The sequence below is a fragment of the Cygnus atratus genome, chromosome 3 (assembly GCF_013377495.2).
Source record: "Cygnus atratus isolate AKBS03 ecotype Queensland, Australia chromosome 3, CAtr_DNAZoo_HiC_assembly, whole genome shotgun sequence".
NCBI classification, from domain to species: domain Eukaryota; kingdom Metazoa; phylum Chordata; class Aves; order Anseriformes; family Anatidae; genus Cygnus; species Cygnus atratus.
The window spans coordinates 72085195-72104015 of record NC_066364.1 but is presented as its reverse complement, the minus strand read 5'-3'; the positions used below and the strand labels follow the sequence as shown (position 1 = coordinate 72104015).

Below are 18821 nucleotides of genomic sequence, written 5' to 3'. Positions count from 1 at the left end.
CTTAATTGTACAAATTTTCATTTCAGTGTATAAACTATGAAACTCAAGTGTAGAGCAGAATATATATGGGAAATTTCTATACCCCTACATCCTGGGTTGCTTATAGCACTTGCTGTGTGGTGCAAACGCCAGGAAAGAGATGAGAGCAAATGCTGAGGTGTGAGAGAAAAGGGGGGAAATCCTCTGCTCTCAGCTAATGTTTATGCTGGGGGATGTGGTACTATGTGTGTGGGTGCTGGTTTTCGTGGAGCTAAGATGTGTTCAAGAAACAGATTCCATTGCTGATAATTTGTGTGAACTCAACCCTCCTTCAGCCCCCAGTGCTCTGGCTGGCAGAGCAGGTCTGTAGTGATATCCTGTGTCAGCTGGCTGGTGGATAATGATGGGCATAAAGGTGGCAGGAGCTCAGTTACCTTCCGTAGCTTGCCATGGAGCACTGTGGGGATGCCCTGGCTGGTAGCTTCTCTCTCCTGCTGTTCAGGACAGGGCTTAAATTCTCACAGCTGATGGTTAGATGTTTACTATTTCCTTGTAGTAAAATAAATTAATAAATAAATAAAGTAAAAAATGTTCCCTTACCATAGTTGAATTTAAAATAACAGCAGAATAAGTCCTTAAACATGATGGTACCACTGGAGCATACACTAAGGTAAGAATTGTTTGTAGGCGTGTGGCCCATGCTAGTGCTATTTGCCAGCTTCCCTTCAGCACAGCAAGGGAAGAAAGAACAGTAAGAAAGAAATCTGTAGCTTTGCCTCTTCTGCCTCCCTTGTAGTCCTTCCCTTCATTTGCAGTTCTGATTTGTCTGAACAGGGCCTGTTTGCTATGAGAAATTGTCCTCATGTATGCTGCAACATCAAACTCTGTATGTAAGTGTATGTAAGTATGTAGTGCTCTGGTAGTTACAATACTGCAGAAGAGGTTTTGCCCTAATTGCTCTGGTATTTTTTTTCGGTTCTCGTATGTGGTGCTCATTGTAGTCACAAAACCAGTTTGGAACTATAGGATCTACCAAGGTTTGGCAGATATTGATGAGAGCATTCCATCTGCAAGTAGTAATTTAAAACAAATGGGAAGAGATCACCCTGTGATGTTTGATGAGGTGTTTAAAAAAATGTAGAAAAGCTTTTGTTTCCAAACTTGGACTTCTACAGCTATATTCATAATGTGGAGTGCCAAGGCTTTCTGTATGCTTTGAAAATCTTGTCTTCGTATCATATTTGGGCAAAAGTTTGTAAGTTTTAGAGGGAACAAAGAAGTGGCCATTTCAGATAAAAGTGGCAGAATCACTGGTCTCTTACCATCCATTTATTCCAGATGGTGACAAATCAGAGAAGTCTTTCAGACTAAGAAATTAGTTGAAAAGTCAGTCAGTTTTATGCCTTGGGCTGGAAATCCACAGCTGTTTAATTAAATAGAAGTTAGCCAGCCTGCTTCTCAACTTACAAGATATAGACTCTAATATTCTATAGAAATTCTTCATCCTATTTCCTTAACCCTAGAAACCTGTAGGTCTCAGTGTAATCTTGTGACGGTGAAATTAGTAATGTACCTGTTGTGTTTGTTGCCCAAATCCACTTGAATGATGCACTCGTGACACTTGCCATGTTCTGTATGTGTATGCAGCACCCCTCTTAACTCCTTGAGCCAAACCTTGCCTTTAAAAATGGTATTCATTTCCATAAAGCTGACTTTGTGAGCCCCTCTACCCTATCTACTTAAATGGGTATTTCAGGCCTTGACACTGCCATTGAGCTGAACAGAGGCATTGTGCTGACAGAGGTGGCTTTGCACAAAACCTTTTCCTGGACGTAGCTGCGATATCCAGGGAAATCACTAGAATTGTGCTCTTTTGGGATTGAAGAGGCCCCCAGTGTGCTACTATCCCCTGTCTCAAGAGCAATTCTTGTGCTGCTGTTTCTCTTAGGCCAGGCAGCTCTGTGGTGCTCACCTCCACTACCTACTGCTTGGTACTGGATATTCCTCAGCCACAGCTCTGATTTCACCCTCTTTCTGAAGTGTGACCCAGCTTTGAAACCATCACTTCTTACCTTCCCCATAATTCGTCAGAACCATGGTGGGGGTGTATTCCTGGGGGAGAGCACTGACATGCTGCCCAGAAGCTGAGGGGATTTCAGTAGGGTGTGCCCGGGAGGAGGTCAGCTCCAGGAGAGGTGAGGAGAGGCCCCTGGGGCACCCCAGCACTTCTCCCCACCTTGTGTCCACAGGCTTGGCAAACAGGGGCAGTGCTTTCCTGCAGCCCCTGCCCCGGGTTGATGAGGACTGCGGGGTGACATGGGGGTGAAGGGCAGTGGCAGTTTCTGTCAGGGAGCAAAGGAGAAGGAAAAAAACCTGAACTGCTGACTGAAGTATTTTTTGGTGTCCAGGCAGCGGCATTCCTGGAACCGTATGAAATCCCCACTGTGCTGTGTGGTTGCTATAACAGTTGCTCTTATTTATGCTCCGTGTCCCTCTCCAGATGCAGTTTATATTCCTCTGGTTAAAGTCTCAATGTTTTCATGCTTACTGTTCTACTGTGATCCCAGACTGCAGGCTGTGTTGGGTCCTCCTCTTGTCTTCCCTAGCTCGTGGCCGTTTAAACATCAAAGATGTTTTTCTTCTGTTTGTGTGAGCAAAACCCTTCACTTGTCCCGGCTGTTTGTGTTTCCATTCACGGACTAACAGTGGATTATAAGTTTCAGTGAACTTGCTAGCAGCTTTCTCTGTGCTGTGCACTGTACAGAGAGTTGCCTGTGAGAGGCCCTGTTTCTCTGGTGTCTGGGCAGAACACAAGTCTGTAGTTGAGTGCTCCTGTTTTGAAAGAACAATACCGAGTGCCTTACACCCAAGCAAATGGCAGAAGACAGAATAGCTGAGGGGGGGAGGTGACCTCTGGAAATTGTCTCGTCCAGCCCAACTCAGAGTAGGGTCAGCTGGAGCAGGTTGCTCAGGGCTGTGTCCCATCTGGTTTTGAGTGGAGTGGAGACCCCACAACCTCTTTGTGCAGCCTGTGCCACTGTTGAACCACCTTCACCATAAAGAAATTGCCTTTTTTTTAATGTTCAGGTGGAATTTCCTGTGCTTTGATCCGTGGCTGTTGCTCCTTGTCCTGTTACTGGGCACTATGAGAAGAGCCTGGCTCCATCTGCTTTACACCCTCCCTTCAGACACTGATAAGATCCCCCTTGAGCCTTCTCTTCTCCAGGCTGAATGGTCCCAGCTGTCCCAGCCACTCCTCCTGTGAGACACTTCCTCCACTCCCTTAGTCAGCTTTGTGGCATTCGCTGGCCTTGCTCCAGTATGCCCCCGTGTTTGGGCACTGGGGAGCCCAGCCTGCACCCAGCGCTCCAGATGTCTCGCCAGTGCCGAGCAGAGGGGACAGATCACCTCCCCTGACCTGCTGACAGTGCTGCTCCTAACGCAGCCAGCACAGCCTCAGCCTGCTTCTGTTGCAAGGGCACGTCGCTGGCTAATGTTCAACTTGACGTCCACCAAGATGTCCAGATACTTCTCTGCAAAGGTGCTTTTCTCAGTCCCCAGGCAGTCCGGGTGCATGGGGTTATTCCTGTCCAGGTGCAGAACTTCGTATTTTCCTTTGAACTTCTGGATTATCCTGCCAATCTGTTTCTCCAGCCTGTTGAGGTCCCTCCGACAGGCAGTGCAGCCATTTGTACAGTAGCTCAGCAGAAGTTTGGGGACTTGAGGGCACTTGAGCCCCTTTAACAAAACAAACAACATACAAAAGGACACCCGTGAGGGGAGGGTGAGGGCTTAGGCTAAGTTGCATTTAAGTTGAACAGTCACTTCAGAAGCTAACAATAAATTAAAAAAATCCTTCTGCATGGTGGATTATTACTCCTATATCAACTCTAAGTCTTTTAAATTAACTCAGCCTCCTATAACTGATTATTTCATGAGCTATAGTTAAGAAATCCCACAAATTATAACTTTTTGGTTATTCAAGCTATGAAGGGCCCTTGCAGGTACTCTTCTAGGCACTAGGGTTGCTGAAAGCAGGCAGCATTCCGTTCCCCACCACACATCACAAGCAGACATGTTAGTGCATTTTGTCACGTAACTCCTGAGAGGCAGGTAAGGAAAGCCAGCAACCCCAAAGCACCCCCATTTCAAAGCCAGCTGTGCCTAGGGTTTAATGGGGCCAAGCACGTAAGGCCTGTGCCTTGCAGAGCCGTGCTGGTTCAGGTAGCCTCTTCCCTGCTGGTGGGCGAGGAGAAGTCAAGACTTGGGCCAGCGACCTACTGTAGTGAAGTGACTGTGGGCAATTATTGACAAGGGGGAGCTCAGGTGCGCCTTTTACCAAAGGTAAAGTACTTTAATGCTCTAATACTGTAAAGCGGAGAATGCTGTTTGTCTCCTTCAAAACACTGTGCATGTACAGACCTTGAATCCCCATCTGCAAATAGTCTTTTAACTTACTTTATTTTTATTTTGCAGCTTCTGTTGGTGTCAGATGGATGATAGGTGTTACGGAAATTAACAAGGGCTCCACCTATGGCAACAATGACAACAAGCAGAAATGAAAGTAGTATCTTCAGAGACTGCTTCAATCCAAAGGGAACAAATGCAACTTCTGAGAACTTTTAAGTGCATATCACGGTCCTTCAAGTGAGGTCAGAGGAAGGGTAGGATGAGCAATTGCCATGCATATCTGAATTTGTGCTCCTGTTATTTTTCTCTTGGGGTTTGGGCTGGATTACATGCTTGAAAGGTGCACTCCTTTGTGTATACTCTCAACAGGTTTGCATTTGTTTGGTTGGTTTGCTTTCATATAAAGTGTCTTAAGTTTTAAAGAAAAAAAAAATGCAGCGTGCTGGTATGGTGAGACTCTACCTGGAAACTAATCAGTGGTTGCTGAGGTGCAGGCTTTATCTTAACTTGATCTAAGGAATGGATAAATGTCAGAAGATTGGTTTAAGACAATTGAAATTGATAGTTGTCTAACTCACATGTTAACAGTTTAAAAACAGTAATCTCTCAGTGTTCAAATAGAATAAGATGCTCTGCTTGGTGATACCAATATTGCAACTCTACTGAACTGGCAGGAGTGCAGTAGAGTTTTTTGACATCTAGAATTTATTCCCACAGTAAGCACCACATTTGAAACTTCAGTCAGACTCGGGCAAGGGGCCCATTTTGTTAGCCTTGCAGTGGCATAACCTGGCGTGGAATTTGGCCCTGCGGCCTGAGCAGAGCTAAGTTACGCACTGCCACATCTTTCCCCAGGCAAAACGTTAGTGGGATAGCTGAAACCTGTAATTCTTTTGAGAATAAATGCCATTTATAGTTTGGAAAAAAATAGGTAACAGATTACTTTCAGCTTTAAACACAGATTAAAATTGTAGGCATTCCTAACAGTGGCGGAAACAGAAAACAACCGGTATGCTGTAACACAGTAATGCAAAGCGTGCATTAAAAGTTACCACCCCACACCCATACTGTTGTGAACCTAATTAATCTGCCTGTCTGTCTTTTCTGAAAAATTACTTCACATGGTGGTACCTCGTAACATTGTCTGAGGTAATACTTAAATTATCTTTTGCTTTTCTTTTGGGGAAAAGAGGCAAGCAGGAGAGAGACCTAGGACAGTGCTATGGCTGGGAATTTTTTAATGCCTGTCTGGACTTGCTTTGTCACCCTTCTGAATTAAAATAGGATCAAATCCCTTGGGAAAACTGTGTTGCTCTCACATCCCTAGTACTGATTCCTGGGCATCCCCCTCTTGTTTATAGACTTCAAGAATTAAGGATTTGTATGTTACTGAAAAGAGGTGTTTGTTTTGTTTTGTTCTAATTTAAAAATAAAAAGGAAAAGAGGGGACTTCTATCAGCAGTTTAGGGGAAAAAAAAACTTTTAAAACCAAAAGGTACTGATATTGAGTAGCGGGGAGTATTTTTGACACTTTCAGTGATGTTACGTTTTCATTGCACATGGGACTAAACCATAGTAAGTCTAGGCATGAGCAGCCTATATGTTTCTAGAAAAGAAAGTGAGCAGTCTTAAAGTAGCAGTTCTAGCAGCTGGTGTAAAAAAAAAAAAAAAAAAAAAAGGCATTTCTCTTATGCTATAATAAAACTGAAGCCAGAGGTAACAGAGGCCAGTACAACAGAATGTGAATCATTGCATGAAATATGCATTTGCTGTTCTGTAGCTCATCTAGAAACTAATCCTTTTAATATGCAGTATCTAAAGAGCAGGTGGAGTAGGGCTTTCAGCATGTGGCAGCAAGTAATGTCTTCTGAGAGCAGAAGCAGTTAGTGAAAAGTACAATATGAAGGAAGGAATAGGCATGGGGGCTTGTGATGGTCTAGGCTTAGGGGGGTTTTGTCTTGTGTGTACCTGCCTTCCCTGTGCTGTGAAGTGCTCTGGAATAAGTTGTATGACGTGTCATAAAAATAACCACAGACTTTGGTTTATTTTTTTTAAGACATGAAATACAGCCAGAGCCCACAGGATACTGTCATGCTTATAAAGCTATTCCCTGAATAAAGTACATGCCCTTCTGTGCTGAAATGCTGCCCTTCACCTGTATTGGCTAAAACCATCTTAACTGTGGAAAACAGATTTATAACGTGTAGTAGCATAACGTCTACAGTAATGCATCAGGCATGTAAATGAACAAGCCTACGCAGTTCTTTGAAAATGGGAGGGGATGGCAGAGAAAAGATCTCTTCAAGCTAGCATTTTACTGTAAACCTTACCTGGCAGATGAAGTGAGCTTTTGTCATGACGGTAGAATGAACTCTATATGCAGGTGTGAGTTTTGAGCAGCAAATACATATTCATGCGATAAAGACTAACTTTTTTCTTTTTTTTTTTTTTTTTTGAAGACTGAACATGCTGGTAGAGAGACATTTAACATTCCTTATGAGTCGTAGTCCTTCTCTAATTGCATGCAGTACCACTTCTCCAAGAGGAAAATACCAAACCCGTAAATACTTCTGAATGATCTTTTAGCATATTTCATACCAATTTCCCTGGGAGCAACCATTGTAAAAGGCATAAGGCCAAAGACGCCAGTCCTGGATCCTTCTAGAAGTCCCGGTGCACAAGAGCTGCAACACTGGGCCCTTCCAGTGTTTCCTGGCCAACAGAGAAAGCTCAGTAGTACTTGCCAAAGGTAAACTAGTCCAGTTCACTGTATTAAAAGAATGACATATGTCAGTAGGAATCAGTGTTTGCCCCTCTTCCCCACCAACAACTGTATGGTCTACAACTGCCTTAACGAAAGTAGTCTTACGTTTGTTTATACAAAAATAAAAGTATAAAAAGCTGAAGTGCAGTGAATGCGTTTTCTTTTGGTCAGCAACGACAACCCTGTAACAGCTTTTACCTTTCTCCTGACTGCTGGAAGCTGTCCTCACTTCGTGTGTGTACAAGGATACCTAACACAAGACAAATGAGGAGACAAACTGCTTGGAAACTTGTGATGCACCTGAAAGTGAAGAACACGGCAGGCCACAGGGGGACCTCAGCCTCAGGTACTTTTCTAGTCAGCTGCTTATGATGACAATATGTACTTCCCTTCCTATCATTACTGAAAGACTGAAAGACAAGAAAAGTTGTTTGTTTAAATTCAGCATTGTATGTTTTGAAAGCCTAGATCCACTGCACTAGATGTGCAGAGTGAGGCTGGTGCATGTCTAGATGTAAATGTCAGATTTTGATACTTTCTCAACAGCTTATCCAGCTGTGCCTCACCTGTAGTAAACCAAGGATTTCTGTATTAAGAGGAGACACAGAACTTTTGCAATGAAGCCAAATATTAAAAGCAAGCTCTCTGCTTTGTAACGTATCCATTTTAAGGTCTATAGCTGTAACAAAAATATATAAGCTTGCACTAATAACTTATACTTAACTTAACTTATAACTGTAAACATTTGTATTAGCAAGCCAAACAAAATAAGAATACCTAAGTAGATCAGTTGGAGAATGCTGCTTCTATTTGCTAGCCACTTCTATTTTTTGAGATCGTTGACCATTAACAATTAAATTAAAAAAAAACAAACAAACAAACAGGAAAATCAATGCCCAAGATCAGAAACTGGTTGTAAAAAATCTTAAAAATGAGTTCTTGTTTTCACTAAACAGTACACAAGAAATAATCTTAATCGATTCTCTTTTTGGTCGGCATGGCATTTCTGTGGCCATTGCCTGTTTGTAGTTCTTGTGTCCAAGAACAAAGTTAGCTCAGCCCTTACCACTATCCCTTATATAATAGGTAGCGTAGGGAATTGGACATCACTTTATTTCCTCACTAGTGAGCGAAGGGGGGAAACCTTAATTCTGTTATCCCTTGTGCAACGCAAAATGCTTCTTACACTCCTTGTACTTTACAAAGCATTGACTATAGCAATATACGAGACCGTTATTCCTGTTAGGTTAGCACTGCAGTCTTAGGAGTTTAAGAAAGAAAAAAAGTTTAAAAACTGACCCACATCCCCTAGTTACTTTCAGAAGAAAAACCCTTCACCAACAACTCCTAAAATAAACCATTTATTGAGAAAAAAACCTTTTTTTAAAATTTCATTAATCAGCCTTGTGCATAACAAATCTGAAGCTTGCCAAAAACAAATAAACAAAAAACCAGTAAAAGTTCACAGTCAGTGCACTCAACAAACAGATTAAAAAACAAGGTCCATAACGCCTGATAACACTACAGCATTTTTCTGAACCTAAAGAGTTCAAAAATACTACATATTAACATTACAGTTCTCAATAAAATGAGAAACAGGAGAAAGAACAAAAAAAGGTATGGTCCATATACAGTAGTAATGGCACTTTCACTGAAACATGCAGCTTCTTTCAACTTGCAGACACTGTCACAACTTGAGCAACATGTGCCAAGTAAAACATACAGGAGCAGCAGAGGAAGTGACGCTTGTCACTTGTGCAGTCTTCATAAGTTCAACTTCTATACTGTTCTCAGCATAGTCTTTATGTAAATATTACATACAGTAGTGATTAAAAGGTATTTTTGCCAGAATGAAAAGGGCCAGAGATTGAATAACTTCATTCTTCATCTGTGCAAACCTGTGAAGGGGACAAAAGGCAATGAATTGTCTTTCTATTGCAGCAAAAAGATCACAATCAATTTCTTAAGCACCTTCATTGAACAGAAGGCTAACAGGACATCTTAAACGTTTTCTTTTTCCCTTGTTAGTCTGATAACGAATTACAACTGTTCATGTCTGACAGACTCTTAAGTCCCTGAAGAAGTGATCTGCCCCTGTGGTGGATGGGATTTAGCTACAGTTACTGCTACACCTAAATTTGTTGCTTAAGAATAAGCAAATATTCACAACTAAGAATTAAACTAAAATTCATGCAAGAACTGCAACTTGTTACAGTAACGCCAAGTGCTAGATAAACAGTTGATAACAGTGTGAACTTTACTGAAAAAAAAGGAAGAAAAGTAAAACCGTGTATGGAAGGATGGTAAAGGATGTGCTTGTTTAATCTTTTTTATGGAGGGGACCACTATCTGCATTACAGAGTATAAGTTTTAGGCACGTACGTGGCCCTTCAGATGCAATTAGCTACCATTGAGATGGAGTTTGACAAGTCTTTAATATAAAGATAACGCATTTACAACAGCTGTGTAAGTCTATTGCATGGTGCACACCAGGTTCTTTTAGCCAAACGTTTGCAAGCAACAATGCGTGTGCCTCTTCAAAATTTCCAAACCTTACCTTCTGTACAGCATCACCGTACATCAACCTCCCCCCACGATAAAAAGCCCTGTGGCACAGCTGCATATGGCAAAGCCAATTACGGCTGTTTGATTCCCACCTCCAGTCTTTGCAGCCAAAGCCGTGAGACAAACCTTGACAAAAGGATGGTCGAGGAGCTGGCTGGCTGTCCACCTCATCTTTGGGTCACTTTCCAGGCAGTGACAAAGGAAGTCTTTCCCTTCTGGACTCACTTTGTCAGGAATAGGAGGTTTATGACCCATCCCCACTCTGTACATGATCTGGAAGTTGTGCTCATATTCGTGCCAAGGCCTCTGTAACAGGAAACAGAATTGCTAAGTGCAAGGTTTAGTGAGTAACTCGCTGTGCAACACAGCATATATTTCTGTACCCCAGGAATTTAAAAGCCACCCTGATACTTGTGGACTTACTGCTAGGAATGAAACCACAACTTTTGGAGAAACTGACGAGGACATTTTGTATTCATTCAGCAGATGGAACACCTACCTTGCCAGTGACCATCTCTATAACAACACAGCCCAGGCTCCAGATGTCCGCTGCACGTCCATGCCCTTCTCCTTTAGCTCTAGTGATTACTTCTGGAGCCATGTATGCTTTGAAACAACACATACAATGTCATTAGTTCATACAGCAGAAAGAACAGTATATACTTAAAAGCATTTGGTTTGCCCAGTTAATCACTTAATACAACTGTATTTAATACATCTGTAGTGAATTACCACTTAGGTTTTCTTGCTAAGTTCTGTCTGGCTTTGGCTTCTTGTTCTTTGACACATTTGCAGTGTAACTTGTTCGGTTTGAAAAATGGTGAAGTTCCGGTGCAGTATGTGCTTTCACTTATTTTCCTTTTTTAAAACAATAGATTAACCAGGTGTTCAGTAAGAACAGTACTGTTTCACTAAGGCTATAGAGAAAGGCAAAACCCCAGAAAACAAAAGATCCAGAAGCTTTATAGTTAACCAGACAAGTAACATTTTCCAGTTGCAACATTCACTGATTTTTTTTTTTGCCTTCTGGATGTAAAGCACATCTAACCAGCCAAAGTAAAATGAGGTTTCCCTGAACCACGTTGTTTTACCAGTCCAGACTTTTGACAGAGGTATTTTCTCGTATGGCAATTTGACAAGTTTCTGCCTAGCACATGCTTCCTCACCTGCAGTACCCAAAGTGCTGTTCACTTCTCCAGGCATTGTCTGGGTGTTGTTCTTCAGTTTCACTGAGCAGCCAAAGTCTCCTAGTTTAATCAGTCCAGATGAGGTAAGAAAGATGTTGGCTCCTAGGAAACACAAAGAAAAACAGTAACGCTCGTTAAACCAATGCTTGAGGACAGGCATTAAGGCATGAGGACTTCTCAACATGATACAGTACTGGAAGTTACACAGTAGGTAATAGCTGAGTTCACACTTGTATCTTTACCTGTGGATTAAGTGTGGAATATGACACCATTAGAGATGTTCCCCAAAGGGTATGTTACCATTAGACAACTGGATTTTGATGGGTTTCAGTTAACGCTAAACATACTGGAAGATGACAACAAGAAATGTTCAAAGCACAAAGCACCACAGCAGGCAAACTCATCAGCTTTTCACATATGCTCATTATGAGAAAACTCCTCCAGAAATTTATGAATTCCAGTGTTTATCCCTGTGAGTGTTGCACTGCAAAAAAACATGTGTCCTTAAGGAGCTTTGTGGCAGAGGCTATTGATGCGAACCTCCCAGTATGCATCTTTTCAGTTCTGCTGGGTCAAGACAGGTGATACAATACAGCTGGGTCATTACAGCACTTAAAAGCTAAGCTTATAGCATTTGTTTATTACATATCCCATCAAATGCCCACTCCTATTTTGCTCTACTTCCAGAATAATTTCTGGAGGAGGGCTACCGTTACAGTATCTGGCTACACTGCCAGCTTGCACCAGAAAAAATTCTCCAAGGGAAACCTGCAGCAGGCTTTAAGTTACTGGCTCTGCACAACACTGCAAAATAAGCCAAGCAGTTTTGATAACCAGTGGTCTTCTTTCGTTCAACATCCCGCCAAAACACAGGCAACAGAAAACAGAGCAGAAGGAGCTCACTGTACAGGTCAGGCCAAATCCTGGGTTCTGCAAGTGTTGCAATGAGACCACCAGTAGGTTACAAGTCACCTGGCAGAGATGCAGCTTGAGCTGTGATTTCTCTTACACAAGGATGAATGGTATGCACAGAACAAAACTGCCTGCTTACTCTGCAAGTAGGCAAACGCGAGGACTTCGTTACACACAGCATTTTCCCATGTCACATAAAAGATTCTTTAAAAAAATGCCTCATTTGAATGTAACCTTTCAAAAGAAGTTTCTCACTTTTGTTCCACCTTTAACATGGGTCAGTGCAGGAATTGTTGGCTGTTCCTCCTTTCTATTATGTTCTCTTAATTAATGACTTTTTCCAGTTAGCTTGGCTGGGCACCTCCAAGATATTTACAGAAAATAGAGTCCTCAAAAAGCTCAAGTCAAAGAAGGCAGTGCAGGTCAATGATGCCAAAACTACCCAGTTCTCAAAGGACTTCCCTTTCAGCTATGAGAATGCTTGATAACAGAAGCAAAATGTATGTAGTCCGAGAGGTGTTACACATAACTGCGCTAAAGGGAGGAGAGAAATCATTAACAGAAATAAACTCCAACCTTTGGTTACTGTAAGCCTTTTACAAGTTCTGAAAGGAGAATTAACTTTCAGTAAATACAACTCTTCTAGACATTGTGTCTGCACATTTTCCAGTCCTGGCATTCTCAAGATCAGAATTCTTTCTGCTGGAAAACCACAGAACCCAGCCAGGGACATGGATTTCCAGAGTCAACCTGGACCCTGCAATCTACGTGTGTAACACACACATAGACGATCCGTCAGCTCCTTGAATAAAACAATCTGCCATCACACTAAAGCAGTACAAGAAGGCAGCTCAATGGGACACTAAATATAAGCACTGCAATAGATGACTGACATTTATAGGTACCAGCAGCTTTTTCCTTCAAACAACTGCCCACAGCTTGTCTTTTTTGGATGATTTTTCAAGCAATTACTTAACATATAGCAAATGGGTACACTTAGCCCCAAAGAGCATAGGAAAAACAGGCATCACTAGCAAATATTTTACAAGGATGGTTTTGGAAACTTAGGTTCTGGTTCCCCAAGAAAGCAAGTTGCCTGCAAATTTCACGAAAGACTACAGAGTAGCTTCTGAAGCTACTGAAGTGGGTAGAAAGGGCCAGAGCTAAAGTGAAGATCTTTTTTTCTGACTGAATCTAAAATTATTGTGATAACTTGACTTAATGCAGTTTAGAACCAACTTGTAAGGCCTTTCAGTCCAAATCTGTCCTCCTACAAAGAAGAAAAAAAAGGTAATGACAATTTTTAGCATAAAGTTTACTGTGAAAGCTCTTGTGAATTCTTCTGCGAACACCCCGAACTGTCAAATGCAGTGAAGTAATGAACCTAAATTTCAAACTTTCACCAGAAAGAAAGAGCCAGAACTTGAAGATGTATTGCTGACATTTTCCATCAGCTGAATGAGGCTTCCACTGATGTGTTGTCTGCTGGAGCCTCTGTTTTGTAAGCCATTTGCCTATGTTTTAGAGAACAAGACCAAGCTCTACCAGGAGTTTTTAGAAAGGGTCTCCCTATTAGAAGGAAATTCCACAGAATCCAGCAGGACCTGGGTAAGAGAAAGGGAAAGAGAAGAACAGTACTTTGAGGATGCACGATCCTTTTTAGCCTTGACAGTTAGTGTGATTGGAAACATAACAAAATTCCTACCATATCTGCATGGTTAATAAGAGAAATAAAACCAGAGACCATGGCTAAAACAACAAAAAGGCACAGCACCCCCGATCGGTGTCTTCTTTCCTCCACATTCGGTATTGAAAGTAGCCCTATGGGATGTACTTGGTAGAGGGCAAGAGGTAGCAAAATACTGCTGCCATTTACACCACAAGACCTTTTGGGCAGACTGCAAACACAGAGCAAATACCAGAAATGGTACTCTTGCTAGAGAGAACAGCAGCTATGACCCAAAGTGTTTAAACTCAAGTTTAGTGCACAGTATCTGTGTGCCAAGACAGCCCCATGCTAACCCCAGTGAAAACTGACACTAGTGTGACATTCCAGAAATGCTGCTCTCAGTACTGGGAGTCCAAGGAGCAGAACCAAAATCCCCACGATGAATGTGGCACAGTTCCACAAACAGGGGCAGCTCGTAGCCACTCCTCAGTACTTAAGCAGCCCAACAGCCAAATTCATTGAAGAAACAACTTGGTTTGGGCCAAATGCACTCTTCAATAATATGCCCTGCTCTCCCAAAGAGAAAGCACCAGGCGTGACCTTAGTGATTAATTTTTCTCAATTCAGCACTTTTGAGACCACACTTGGAGTGATCTGTATTGTTTTGGGGCTACCCAGTACAAGACAGACGGTATAATGCAGCAAGCCCAGCCCAAGGTCATCAAGATGGTCAGAGGGCTGCTACATGGGATGCACAAAGAGGGGCTGAGAGGTGGGGTTGTTTAGCTTGAAGAAGAGGAAGCTGGGGGGGGGTTATTGCTGTTTTCGACTGTGTAACTGTATCATGAAGATGGAAACAGAATTTTCCTCAGAGGCACACACTGAAAGGATACGGGGCAATGGACACAAATAGCAGCAATGCTTGCAAATTCCAGGGAGGTATCAGGAAAAAGTTTTTCACAATGGGAACAGCAGAGGGACCCAGGGAAGAGGGAATCTCCATCCCTGGAGATATGCATAACTCAGATAGACAAGGTCCTGAGCAGTCTGATCTAACTGGACATTGGATCTGATATTGAGCTTGGCCCTGCTTTGAGCAGAGTGCTCAACCAGAGATGTCCTGAGGTTCTCTTCAGCATTAAATATTTCATCCTTCTCCATTATTCAGCAAACAGCTTTCTTGCAAAAAGAGAAGTCATCGTAACTGAGGAATCTGGTCTTAGCCACAGGGGTTAAAACACAGTAGGCAGGATAGAGAATTTTTAAAAAAAGGTATCCAAAAAAGACTTGATCGCCTGCTACATACTCCACCAGCTACTTTATACATGGATGCAGGCCAACTAAAAGCAGTGCAGTCAACTGCAACCAATGCTACTCTTAGCTTTCTCTTGCAACCACAGGTTGGAGAAGGATTCCCAGCAGCTGTGTCTTGCTACAACTTTTACACTTGCAGAACTGGATGCCACAACCGCACCAGGACAATGGTGGCACCTGTGGGTGCTACTAACGAAATGACCTAATTTTTGAGCACAAGGTACTTGCACATGCCAACTGTAGGATACAGATATAAACAATTACTCTTAAGAATTGGTTGGTTATCTGATGCTGAAAGAAACAGATCCACAGTGACTTTTGGCAAACTGGCCATGAGAGATCTAGTGTGATCTGTCAGTGAGATTCCCATAGAAAAGCAGTTTTAACACAGTCTGAATGACATTTCGTCATTCTCCCCTATCAGAAAAATAAGAGCACTTGACTATGTAAGAGAAAATCTAGCATTATGCTAAAAGTAAAAACAGAGTTTTCTTTACTGCTGTTAGCCTGAGAACTTGGGGATTCAATCTTAGCATAAAAAGAGACAGGGAGCAAGAGACATGCAATGTAACATCAGGCATCCTTTACAAAAACACCCTCTCCGCAGTCTGTCTTCAAATTCTGTCATTAAGTTTAAGGAAGGTGTATACACAGATGTGTCTGCAGTTACCCCTGTCTGTAGCTGTTATTACTCCCAAGGAATACCCCAACATTTGGTATGAGGAACCTGTTGTGACAGAAATGCCCTCAGATAACACAGCATTACAGTTCTGTTAAACAGCTCCTCTGTGCACTTCTCTGATGAGAGGAAGACCTATTCAGAAACATATCCAGAAATCAGCAATGACATGGAGCAGCACAAAAGAAATCCCTATCAGTCAGCCTTGGATTTTGATCACGAGCTTCCAGGAGAGTGCAATCCAGCTAAGCAGAACCTGGATATGGAATGATCGAGTAAAGGGCAAGGAAGGCACTGTGAAAAGCACGGAGGGAAATCCACAACTGGAGAGAAACCTTTGGTCAGGAAGGAGAACCAGAAAAGGCAAGACTGCTGGGCAACGGGAGTGAGGGAAAGTGTTTTCTAGGAAAAAAAAAGCCAAAACTGACTCAAGAGTGGCCTACCTGGGTGGGAGGCCTCTGGATCGTAGATAGTTCTTTTCCCAAATGAGAAGCACGAGGCCAAAGGACCAAGAGCAACTGGGAACCTCCTACACTGCTGCGATGATTCAAAACCCTGTGAGCAAGAGGGACATAGAAACCCAGCATCGTTGGGTTGCACTGCCTGGTCATAAAATGAGCATAAAATGAGTGGGGCATAGTGTGCATTGTTTCCCCTACCATCTGTTACGTTTCTGCCATAGGTGAGCAAAATATGTCAGATTAAAAAAAAAAAAAAGAAAAAAAAAACAACAACCAAGATAACTAGACATGGAGGATGTTCTTGGTAGGTGCAGGAAAAGAAAAATGAATGTGAAATGCAGACTGACACCGTGTGCCTTAAGCAAATGCCAAAACCAACCACCCTTCAGTTATTGTTGTTCCAGTTTGCTCATTTTGTAAGCAAAAGCTGAGAGCCAGGCATGAGTAGATAAATGTATGGCAAAAAAAACAGAACACTGGTAAGAGTTTTCCCATATCTACTTAACTCCTTTTACCAAGACTTTTATTACTACGCTTAATCAAACATTTGTCTGAAAGCCTAAAACTCTTCCGCAAAATGGGAATCACAAGGAGAAGTTCTGCTGAACCACTCTAGCACAGTACACTGCCTGTCAGCTCCCAGAAAACGCCATTGCTTCTTGCACAGATGAGAAAAACAGTATTACATAGCTCAGTATTAGTGCTAGAAATACAAGGACCAAAATTTGAGTTTGGATGAACCCCCACAACAATCCTGACAACCTCTACAAGAGCTATATAAATCATGGGCACAATTTATGAGTTTGCAATGCCATCTGTGAACATTTTTATGTTCTGCACTTAAAAAGGAACGTTTAACTAGCTGACAACTTGTAAACTGAAAATCGAAAAATGTGTGAAAGATTTTATACTCAACTGTTGTATAGATAATGTGTGCTTAATCTGAAAAACGTCCCCCATCCCTACCCCACACCCTCATCTACAGCACTGAAACAACAACATTACCTTTTTGGTTAACGTTACCTTTAATGTCTCGATGAACAATACCATGTTCATGTAGTACATTGATAGCAATCGTGATTTGCTTTGAGTAGAGCCTAATGACATGCTCCTGAAGGCCCAGTTTTGACACTTCCTCCAGAGTGCCCTCATCACAGTACTCCATGAAGATGTACATTTCTTCCTGTTGTGGGAACCAAACCGGATTTCATTGGTTTTAATTTTTTTTTTAAACACTGAATTAGGACAAAGTTTTTCTTCCATCTTTCACTGTTTGTGAAAGAGCAAGTTCTAGTGGAGGTACCTTCTACCATGGATCTCTAATTAAGCATCTCTTCAGAGCTCTATTCTCTTAAGCATACTTCATCCTAATATTGTATTGCACAGCTATGGAAAATCTCTTTCACATCTGTATCCTTTATATGCAAATTACAGTGTTTGGTGGTATTATATATGTTACTTTGGAATCTACCAAACAGCACTTGGGAAATCTTCTATGTACATTAAGCAGAAATACTAAAAGAGGCTTTGCATATTTAGCAAGAAGTTAAAAAGAGATCCTCCCCCCCTCCCCTTTCCCAGTTCCTGCACTATCACATGTTAATTGCTTAGGGAAGGCAAGTTTTTTTGTTGTCTGTGCCTCAGACAAGCATGCCAACTCTAACTCACTTCAAGGAAAACTTTGGTTCTTGTTCCCTTTCTTTCTCCCTCTCCAAGCCCATTTTGGAAGTTTCAGCCAATTGCAGCCAGATTTAATACAAAAGATGGCAGACACTGAACTTTTAGAACTAGCCTGAGAAACCAATGACCCAGTGGCACAGACACCCAAAGTTGTGTCCCCGAGTAAAGAAATGCAGACAGAAAGCAGCCTTTGTCCCCTTCCAAAATAGCAAAGGGTAAGCGAATCAACACATTTATACTGATCAAGTCAGTCAAGAGCACACACCACATTCCAGCTAGATACCCAGCATCCTGTTTCCTCCCAGGGAACAGGTAGAGAGATACAGGAAGGACCTGAGTCTTGAGGGGACTGGGGAGGGGAGGGTATATGGAGATCAGAGAGTAAGAGAAAGTCAGGTATCTCAGCACACAACTGTGGGATCCAACTCTGTAAGACAACCAGGCTTCGTTAGTTCTGCTGCTCAAGCAAGAAAACTTTGCTGCTAACAGTGAAGAGTTTTAGACAGGCTGTCTAGTCTTAATCTGCATACAAAAGTTATCAAAAAGTACAACATCTTTGCATTTGGAGCAGTCAGACAGAGTTGCAGCACACAATAGCTCCAGCATTACTCACTCTATTCACTTACTGTAAGCCTTCTCTGTTTATGTACCAATTTCAACAAATTTCTGCAAACTGTGTTTTAGAGAGATCTCAACATTGATAGGAAAGAAGACTTCTTGTAATTCAAAGAGATATCCAGACAATTAAGTTGAACGAGAGTGTTCTGAAGTAAAACCTCCAATGATCCAAAGCTCCTTAGAATTCTCTCCCAACCCTAGACACAACCTCCCAGTAAGTAATGTTTGCTTACCCGATGGAGCTCCACGCCAAAATACCGAACCAGATTAGGGTGTTTGATGCCTTCAAAAATCTTCAGTTCATCAGCTGTTTCCTTGATGGTTTTGTGATCATTAGGTTGAAATCTTATCTACAAGAAAAATTTTCATTATTTGGCTGTTATTAAGTTTCAAATTGCTAAGTAACAACAACAACAAAAATAATAAGAAAGCAGCTAAAACTTTTTTTTTTTTTTTGAAAACAGTATCATCACACAAAAAGTTACAAAATTCCACCCCTTCACTCCCAACCTAAACAAAAAAGAACCCCAAATCGTTTTTGGAAAATTACATACACGTGATGATTTATAAACTTGTTAAGGGG

At 41.9% G+C, this 18821-nt stretch overlaps 2 protein-coding genes across 8 annotated transcripts in view; one reads left to right on the top strand and one right to left on the bottom strand.

The window, feature by feature from the left end:
• AGPAT4 (1-acylglycerol-3-phosphate O-acyltransferase 4) overlaps positions 1-6171 on the top strand; it is a 78739-nt gene extending 72568 nt beyond the window's left edge. For all 5 annotated transcript variants that reach the window (XM_035538313.2, XM_035538317.2, XM_035538315.2 and 2 more), the window contains one exon: positions 4456-6171. In XM_035538313.2, coding sequence (XP_035394206.1) covers positions 4456-4541 — 86 coding nt within the window. In that variant the 3' untranslated portion in view covers positions 4542-6171. The remainder of the gene's footprint in view (positions 1-4455) is intronic.
• Positions 6172-8499: 2328 nt separating this feature from the next.
• The window catches only part of MAP3K4 (mitogen-activated protein kinase kinase kinase 4), a 74130-nt gene continuing 63808 nt past the window's right edge, over positions 8500-18821 (bottom strand). For 2 of the 3 annotated variants that reach the window (XM_050709475.1, XM_035538308.2), the window contains 6 exons: positions 18472-18588; positions 16964-17123; positions 10885-11007; positions 10218-10324; positions 9845-10024; positions 8510-9051 (listed from right to left, as the gene is read on the bottom strand). In XM_050709475.1, coding sequence (XP_050565432.1) covers positions 9031-9051; positions 9845-10024; positions 10218-10324; positions 10885-11007; positions 16964-17123; positions 18472-18588 — 708 coding nt within the window. In that variant the 3' untranslated portion in view covers positions 8510-9030. Of the gene's footprint in view, positions 9052-9844; positions 10025-10217; positions 10325-10884; positions 11008-16963; positions 17124-18471; positions 18589-18821 lie in introns of all 3 variants that reach the window. The other variant, XM_035538309.2, reaches the window with a different exon arrangement.